Genomic DNA, 9,843 nt, shown 5'->3' with positions numbered 1-9,843 from the left:
GTCCACTCGTCAGCCTGGAGGCTCAGAGTTCAATCCCCACTGGTGACGGGTTTTTCTCTTCTTTTGTTTCCTACACACACCGTAATCCTAGGGTAGGTGGAACCAAGAACCAAGTCATCTCAGATGAAGAACGAAAAATTTCAAAGGTCGCGAGCGAAAGTTTCCCACGTAATAGATCCCTTGATGCTTCTAAACACAAAAAGGTTAGGCCTTTCGGGCCACCCACCAGGCAAAATTCAAAATCAATTTCTACCCAAAACTGAAACCACCATTCTCATCAAAATAAACATTTTAAAGTTTAAATTACTTTCAAAAGCAACATGCGCATGCCTGTACAGCAGCGAATGAATCTAACTTCAAAGTAGATAATACAGCCTGTTATGTTCATGTAAAATCAACAGCACTGTGAAATGACGATGTATCTCATAGTCAACCTGAGAAATGTAGGACCTCCCGGTGGCACCCTCCAACCACCTACGTCTTACCAGGAACAGATTAGAATAAAGTAACTTTGGACAGAAAAAGAAGTAAATCAAATCAATGCACCGCACCTATCAACCAACCACTAGCAAGCCCGACAAATTTACTGAACTGAACAGCACAAAAGGACAACAAGCAAATAGAACGAAAACAGGAAACAAGTCAATAATTTTTTATTATCTTTTTAAATAGTAGAGGGTTTTTACGGCGCTCGCAACTGCATAAGGTCATTTGAGCGCCAAGGGGTGGGTGTCAACCGAGAAGTCTTTACGGGGAATCAGACTTATTCTGCTCACCTCTCTAGCTTCAACAGCACAAGCTCTGCTTCAACTATCAAGGCATCCCAAAAAGAGCAGGTCACAAGAGAGTGACAAACATACAAAAGAAGTAGAGGAAAAAGGACAATAGTAAGGATTAGGAAAGAAAAAGCAGCAGTTCCTTGTTGTAGTTCAGGCACAGTTATGAGCGTGACATGAATCAGCCCATTTACAATTCTACTGTGCTTGAACGAGAAATGTCCTCCCTTTGGGAATGGCCTAAAGACACAACAGTCAGTGGCACTGCCCCGGGGGGACAAGTCAATAAGAGCACCAGAGGAACAAACATCTCGTAATTTACAAATGTTTGACTTTTCTCCCCAGACAAATGCACAAAAAAAATATTACAACAACAATAGTATGTTTATGAGTAAAGAGAAGCACATCGACACAATAGTGGTCATTGAGTACTGATAAAAAGTAAGACTGACAGACAGACGAACTGACAGGCGGAGGGATGGATGAACGGACAGGCGGACGGACAGAGAGAAACAACAGAGGGAAAGAAAAGAAGCAGAACCTACCAGTATTTTTTTTTTTATAGTAGAGGGTTTTACGGCGCTCGCAACTGCATAAGGTCATATGAGCGCCAAGGGGTGGGTGTCAACAGAGAAGTCTTTACAGGGAATCAGACTTATTCTGCTCACCTCTCCAGCTTCAACAGCATAAGGTCTGCTTCGACTATCAAGGTACTCCGGAAATAGCAAGTCACAAGAGAGTGACACACATACAAAAGAAGTAGAGGAAAATGACAATAGTAAGGATTAAGAAAGAAAAAGCAGCAGTTCCCTGTTGTAGATCAGGCACAGTTATGAGCATGACATGAATCAGCCCATTTACAATTCTACTGTGCCTGAACGAGAAATGTCCCCCCTTTGGGAATGGCCTAAAGACACAACAGTCAGTGGCACTGCCCCGGGGGGACAAGTCAATAAGAGCACCAGAGGAACAAACATCTCGTAATTTACAAATGTTTGACTTTTCTCCCCAGACAAATGCACAAAAAAAATATTACAACAACAATAGTATGTTTATGAGTAAAGAGAAGCACATCGACACAATAGTGGTCATTGAGTACTGATAAAAAGTAAGACTGACAGACAGACGAACTGACAGGCGGAGGGATGGATGAACGGACAGGCGGACGGACAGAGAGAAACAACAGAGGGAAAGAAAAGAAGCAGAACCTACCAGTATTTTTTTTTTTATAGTAGAGGGTTTTACGGCGCTCGCAACTGCATAAGGTCATATGAGCGCCAAGGGGTGGGTGTCAACAGAGAAGTCTTTACAGGGAATCAGACTTATTCTGCTCACCTCTCCAGCTTCAACAGCATAAGGTCTGCTTCGACTATCAAGGTACTCCGGAAATAGCAAGTCACAAGAGAGTGACACACATACAAAAGAAGTAGAGGAAAATGACAATAGTAAGGATTAAGAAAGAAAAAGCAGCAGTTCCCTGTTGTAGATCAGGCACAGTTATGAGCATGACATGAATCAGCCCATTTACAATTCTACTGTGCCTGAACGAGAAATGTCCCCCCTTTGGGAATGGCCTAAAGACACAACAGTCAGTGGCACTGCCCCGGGGGGTGAACCTACCAGTAGCACCCTCCAAGCACTTGCACTACCACAATAGTAAGAACGACATTTTGTAAAAAGCAAAGAGTTTTGAGTCGGATTTAGACATGTAGTAAATTATCAATCTAGAGGGTACCTACTCGTTCTTCACCTTTGTCTTTTCTTGAAGATTTTTGAGAACCTCCTGCCCCCTCAGAGCCAGGTACACTTTCTTGTTGACGTGATCAAACTTCAGCAACTGATATTCCACCTGCGAAATATGTATTGTGACACAAATGTGGATGAACTGATAGTGATGGGAGTGCCTTACAGTCTAAATCTCTTCTTTTTTTTTTTGTCTTTTTTGGGGTCAGTATTTTACGACACTCGCAACTTCATAAGGTCATATGAGCACGCGGGACACACCAAACATTTTCAGTTGGTAGGAAATTTTGAATTTTGTCCGCCACACCGAAGCCTACTCTTATCGATTTTAGACCACCAAGGGATCTTTAACGTGCGCTACCTGCAAAAGGGCCCTTCGAGATTTTCACCCTTGTCAGAGAAGGCTAGGTGTAGATCTTTCCTACCAGAAGATCAGGGGTGTGGATGAAAGACAGCAGTAAGAAGGAGCCAAGGAGAAGCAGTAGAAAGGCTGCAGAAAGAGCCAGGCGCCCAGAGGAGGGGGAAAAAGGAGGTGAGGGGAGTGGGGGCAGAAAGAGGAGATCCAGTCTCATTAATTATTAATAACTTCAAAACATTAATCATATACCACCATTTGTGAAGCAGCGTGTTGAAATCAGGCGCTCATCAAAATACTGAAATTGAAGAAAATGTCATTTTTCTTCCGGTCTGACAATTTTGTAGAATTTTTATTTTTTGACTCAACACCTTTTATGTCCATTTATAAACGGTTGGCTGTGTGGCTTTTACTGGAAAAACATTGATTAAAGGCACACAAAAATGAAAATTTATGGTTTCCAAAGACTCTCACGTTTTGGGAGTCACCAAACATTGGCAAGCCTTTTCGCTCTTATTTTATATCTGAAAACAGGTGACTCCCACCTCTTTTAATCCAACATATCTCGACTTCTATTACAGATTAGACGTATAATTTTTTCCTCAAAAGCAAGACAAATGAACAAGCTTAAAGATGATACCAAAAACTCTGTATGTCCAAAAATTGACGAGCGCCTGATTCCACCACGTCGTGACACATATATATTATAGCAGCCTCAAAAACATAGCACTGTCTTTGATTTTTTTTGTTTGAGTAAAGAGAAGCACATCAACACAATCATGGTCATTTAGTGCTGGGAAAAAGTAAGGACAGACAGACAGACAGACAGAGAGACAGACAGACAGACAGACAGACAGACAGACAGACAGACAGACAGACAGACAGAAACAACAGAGGCAAAGTAAAGAAGTAAGACCTACCAGTGGCACCCTCCAACCACCCGTGCACTGTGTTTAAGGGCAACTATAAACTACAGAACAGCACGTTCTCAAACGGATAGAAAGACTGCATAACACTAACAGCAAACACATTTTGCTTGAACGTACACCAGCAAAAGCCTTCCAGGGAAAGCACAAAAATCAAAATCAACTCACAAACATTCCATTCAAATGTAGACCTAAGTACATTAGTATGCAAGTGCAAACATAAAATAAAAGTAACATGAGCACTGTTTTGACATTTACCTTTTTAGGGAGAGGTCACAATGCTCAGAGACAGCTTTCATGTGTAATTTTATTAATTTATTGAATATTTGTTGGTGAAATGTATAGGTTTAACGTCCCTATCAACAGTATTAGGTAAGTTAAGAGGCTGGACCTCCGAGTTTAATATCTATCATTCATGGAAAGGGCCTAACCAGTTGGGAAATTCATGTAAAGCCCTTTCCCAAGGAAACAACGTTGTACCCGCGAACCTGGAAATTTCCTTGAAAAACATTGATTTTGTCAAGTGGTGTGTTTAATTTTGGGTTCTGTAACAAATTCACAGGTAGCAACATCCCTATTTAATCATAAATAATACAACAAAGAACACGGAAGAACAAAATGTTCTGAACCTAGAACATTTAAATTTTGCAAACGGCCCCATACAGCTAATATCTGTAACACAAGAAAATAGTTTTTGCTTCTTTGCATGGTTTTGCAAGAGAACAGAATTTCCAAATCCATTATTTCATTATCCAAAGGCAATTAATCATTTCAAGTTTCATGTACACCTCCACTTTACTCTGTCCTGCGTTGCAGCGATGGTGTCTCGTCGTTCTTGCTGTTCCCTCTGTCTGCCTCTGCCTCTCTAACCATCAAACTTGCCTGTTGTTACAATATTATTCTCCAATGCTTCTTTCCGCATTGCGTTTCCAGTTAAATTTGCCTGTCGCTTTCGTACATTTCATCATAAGCTGTCGTTTGCAATTTGCTTTAACCAAGTCTTCTTCATTTGTTTTTCTAGCTGTCTATGGGATACGTAGCATGCGTCTTATGAACCACAACTCTGTCGCCTCCATTGTTCTTTGAGCACAACATTGCTACATATAATTTTCAATCATTATTTTCCTTCTCCTCAAATTATTTGTAAAAATTATGACACTCAACTTCAGATCTTAGCTGCACTAACAATCTTCACAATAAAATCTCTAAGATCCCATATATATATAAATATTATCCTAAAGTAAGTAAGATATATCAACCGTCACCTCAGAACTATTTTGTTCAAAGTAAAGATTACTTAACACTTTACCCCCACGGGACGCCGATCGGTGACGGTAAGAAGCCGTACCTTTTCCCCATGGGACGCCGATCGGTGACGGTGTGATATAGCGTGTACCACATCTGTATCCGTGGGGAAAAGTGTGGCATGCTCTGCGCGCTGCGAGGGTGGATAGTGTTAAGTACACTTTGGACAAAACAATTCAGATGCAATGCAATGTCTGACTAAACTCCATCGTGATAACCAAAAGAGCAACACACTCACCTCATCACCCCAGTAAAGCACATCTTTCGTTCTGGACTCAAGCTTATGGTACTGAACGAGAAACTGTTTGATGCCGTGGCGACGCACATGATCGGCGTACTTCTTAGTCTCCGCCCAGGACAAAGCTGTTCCTTCCGACAGAAGACCCATGGTAGCTCGACCCGATCTGACACTTGGAATGTGGTACAACTGAGACTAAAGTAGTGTTTGAAGAAAACCCTGTGAAGAACAATAAAAAATAAACTTCCCTAATTAGTTTGTGCAAGTTTCAGACTAGACAAATAATGGGGGGGAATTCCACAACGAGCGACCAAAATGAAGATAGAAGGTTAGGGTTAGGGTTAAGGTTTTGGTTAGGGCTATGCTCAGGGTTAGAAGTCTCTTTTTCATTGTGTTTGATGGGGTGGTCGTCATGGTAACCAGTCATTTCGTCACATGGTCATCTCATCACACCCCAATTATACATGACGAAATTACTTCTTTTATCTCTCTAAAATTGTTTACTAACCCTAGAAGCGCAGCGTTTCCTCAGAAATAACCTGCCCTAGATGCATTTATTTCCAAGGAATGCTGAAATTTCCATTGATAAGGGTCAGGGCCTATATTATGCCCTTTATCTAGGGTCTGCACCCTTCCTGATCGAAGTATGTCGGCCCTATAAGGGCCTACGAGCTTCCCGGGTAGCCCGGCTCACGCCCTATAATATACATGGTCTGCACGCAAAGGCAGAAACAGCTGTGGGAAAATCTTTCATTAATACAACTCAACAAAACTGCGCCCATCCCACCAATAAAACAACAACAACAAAAACTCACCAAGTGAGGAACTAAGGCAGAAACAACAGTTGGAAATTCTTTCATTCAAAACAACTCAACTCTCTCTCTCCTCTGTCTCTGTGTATCGCTCGCATTCTCTTTTTCTTTGTTTGTCTCTGTCTTTCTTTCTCCCACTCTATCTTTCTCTCGTTCCCTCCTGCTAACTGGGGCATGTCATATACATATATATACATTTAGCCAGCACTTTCCCCTGTTCTCTCTCTCTTTCTCTCTCTCTCACACACACACACACACCCACACTACCGGCAGGGGCGGCTCGTGGGTCTAAAAGGTGGGCGTGCACAATTAAGCTATCTAAGGTTGAAGATAGTCAAGGGCATAGTAAATGAGATGGTGTATAATTTTAGGATCTTTGGTTTGGTGAGGGAAAACCTTGTGATTCTATTTTCATTCTTTTTACTTGTGGCTTTGACTTCTAGAACTAAATCTGTTTGTTAGCTAAACGTCAATTTCATTCATCCTGCTTTAGAACTGAACACTCAAGTAATACCTTTCCCCACTCCACTACAAAACCGTTCAAAAGCACAACTCATAGGACGATGACTTAAGTGTGTCACGTTCACCTCCCTCAGGTTCACGGTCAGAGAGTCACTTAAAATAGCGGCAAGACAATGAACCAATCACAATTCACTTGAGCACTCCGCTGGATTGCTCCGGGGCTGACATAATTTTAGCATAGAATAGTGCAGTCTATCGCGTTTATTTTTAGATTGCCTACTGTGGGCTATGTTTCGGCACTATTCGGCAGGAGTACATTTGAGATGTGCCGTCTTATTAATATTAATGTACCGCCAAACTTGCTACGAGTGTCATCATCGCTTGGGTTATCCCAAAGAACGATTTATAGGTCAGGTTTCCACTGTTGAATATCCTGCTATGCATAGATACAGCGTATGAACTTTGGCATGGCATAGTAGATGTTTTATGGCGCTATAGAATAGAAATGACAGTTACGGCGCCAGTGAGAAACGCATTTTAATATAATATTTGGCTAGTGTTTGTTTCTGGCGTCTTTTATTTTGTTATTGTAGGTGTTTTACGTAATAGAACATTAAAATTTTGGGCAGCACTGCACGACCGTGCTCAATGGACAAACCGCGCCTGACTACCAGGTCTGGGCGCTGAAACTTTCCGAAATCACAAAAGAGTTCCCCTACCAGGTCTGTATACTTCGTGACTTTGTTCCCGGTTACCGGGTCTGTATACACTTCGTTGATTTTAAGGGCATTACACAGCAAATTGAAAAGGCACCAAAGTAAATTGTCGCGGTGCCGCGGTCTATTTCAAGCCCTGCATTAGATTGACACTAGATCTAGACTAATGTAGGCATATAAATGTAGGGTGATCTTGTAGTTCCATTCGTTTAAGTCCACGATCCATTTGTTTACATCCAGAGAAAAAATCCAGAAGTCTTGATGACCGAATAGGCAGCACAAAGAACAGGGATGCAGCCTAACTGCAAAACATCAAATTATGGTAAAATTCAGGGGGCCCCCCTGAAACCCACCCCCCCCCCCCCCCCCCCCCCCCCCTCCCTCCATATTGTTATTAGGACAGGGGGGCAAGTCCCCATGAACCCCCCCCCCCTACTCTTTTCTTTAACTAACGAAACTACAAAATAGCGGTAAGATTGTACTCTTCCGGACCACTGGTAAACGCCCGTCAGAACTACTTTCACTATGGCGCGCCCCTGGTGTCTAGTGGTCCGCTATTCTTCCTTTCCCAGCTCCCATACTCACTCTACTACGTCCTCACTCTTAAACTGCCAACTACCGACTGACGTCTCTTACCGGGTTTTTCAGTGATACAGTGCCACAGTGCCCATTGACCCACGACCCTGACACCTTGAAGCTAATTGATCAGTCAAATCACGTGGTCCACTATTTCTTTGCTGGCGGCTCTGCTAGGCTATCCTTGGCCGAGGCCTACTCCTGGTCCGGCAAAGTACAATGGAGGACGAGAGACGCGCATAAGAGCTCATTTGCATAATTGCAACCCCCTTGGCCCTGCTCGCGACTTAGCAAGAGCTGCCATGCGAAGCAAGGCTCGGCCTGTTCCAACTCTCTAATTTCCCCGATTGTCCACTTAGCTCCATGGTCCGCTCATGTTATTGTTTTTCATTTGTGTGTGTGTGTGTGTGTGTTTTTAAATAATTGTTGCCAGGGGCTTGCCCCCCTGAAACCCCCCACTGTTGTTACATTGATATAAAATATGTAAACACGATTGTCCGCTCATGTTATTGTTTTGCATTTGTGTGTTTTATTTATTATTGCTGAGCCCTAAAGACATTTGATTGGCTGCTGGGTTACTATAGTTGTAAGCGGTGACAAAAGTGATTGGATAAGCGAGCAAGCCGCCAAGCTGATCACTACTGTGTTCATTGCGTGCGGTCATAACGGTTTCAACTGCTTATTTCATTATGGAGAAACTTTTATTTACTTTGGGATAGAGTTGGGGGTGGTGGGTGGGGAGTGGGTAGGGGCTCAAGCCCGTGAGCCCTTCACTACCCATCGCCACTGCCCCCACTGTTGGTATGAGTATGATACTCGGTGGGTCCACCAAAGTTAAATCGCCTACCCATCCTCAACCACCACCTCTCACTCACCTAGTCGCTGGCTTGCGCTCCGCGCGAAGTCGCCTGCGGAACTACCTTTTGACCGCACGTAGAGAACTGAGTGCGTAGTCTGTAGTTAGACTAGACATGCGTAGTAATCATGGGCCCAGATGGGTGGTCCAGTAAAGTACAATCCAGCCAAAATCACCAAATGTAATCTAGATTTAGATCTAGATCTCTAGAATCTAGATCTAGATCTAGATATCTAGATCTAGATTTGGATATCTAGATCTAGATCTAAGTATTATTTATGGCTCGATTATTTATAATGACTTCGATATTTGGCATTAAAATTTTGTATTTTTATAGAACCTGTTGTTGAACTTTAACAAACGTAGAGAGAGAGGTAGATCTAGATTCTAGATCTAAATCTAGACTCTAATGAATAGTGCAACATTCTCACTGAGGCGTAGACAAAGACTTTAAGTCTAATTCAAGACCAAACAAAAGATCTAGAAATAGAAGATCTCTAGAGATCTAGAAAGATCCCAGATCTCGACCTGCATCTAATAAAGTGAAAGTGAAACAGATATGCGATCATCAACGAGTAACCAATTTACGCTAATTCACAAATTAAATATGAAACGTAAAGAGTAAAGAGGAGAAAAATCAGAATGCACCACCGTAAACTTTTCAGCTGGGTGGCGTAGTTTACTGCTAAATTCTTCCTGTGCTACTGTCAATAAATCATGCTGGTGCCGCTAAACATACCCGTTTCATTCGCTTCAGAGATCGCATACACCAGCAGCCTACCTCCTCATGGAAGTGGTAGGTAGTGACAATCATTTGTAACCATCTTTGTTGATATACGTCCGCGCAGGCGCGTCGAGAATATTCCCAGAATAATGTTTAGAAACCGCTGGATCAAATGTAAATCCCGCGAAAATAACTAAATTTTGGCCAAACTACGCAACTAGAAGAAGGCACTGATAATATCTTCATATTTTATTTTCTTCTTCTGAAGTCTCTGGACGTTAACTTCTTTTTCTCTAGCTCATCTTTGTCTATGTATTTCCAGGCCTATGTACTGTATCTCTGCTTCCAACCAAC

At 42.3% G+C, this 9,843-nt stretch overlaps 1 protein-coding gene across 1 annotated transcript in view; it reads right to left on the bottom strand.

The window, feature by feature from the left end:
* The window catches only part of LOC101859806 (glutamate--cysteine ligase catalytic subunit), a gene marked incomplete in the record, with an annotated part of 34,494 nt that extends 24,855 nt beyond the window's left edge, over nt 1–9,639 (bottom strand). The window contains 3 exon segments of the mRNA XM_013086533.2: nt 2,516–2,625; nt 5,344–5,562; nt 9,505–9,639. Of these exon segments, the coding sequence (XP_012941987.1) occupies nt 2,516–2,625; nt 5,344–5,493 (260 nt within the window).
* Nucleotides 9,640–9,843: the final 204 nt, after the last annotated feature.

The sequence above is a fragment of the Aplysia californica genome, unplaced genomic scaffold (assembly GCF_000002075.1).
Source record: "Aplysia californica isolate F4 #8 unplaced genomic scaffold, AplCal3.0 scaffold00476, whole genome shotgun sequence".
In the NCBI taxonomy this organism is placed as follows: Eukaryota; Metazoa; Mollusca; class Gastropoda; order Aplysiida; family Aplysiidae; genus Aplysia; species Aplysia californica.
The sequence above is the reverse complement of the archived record's forward strand: the minus strand, read 5'-3'. Positions and strand labels throughout refer to the sequence as shown.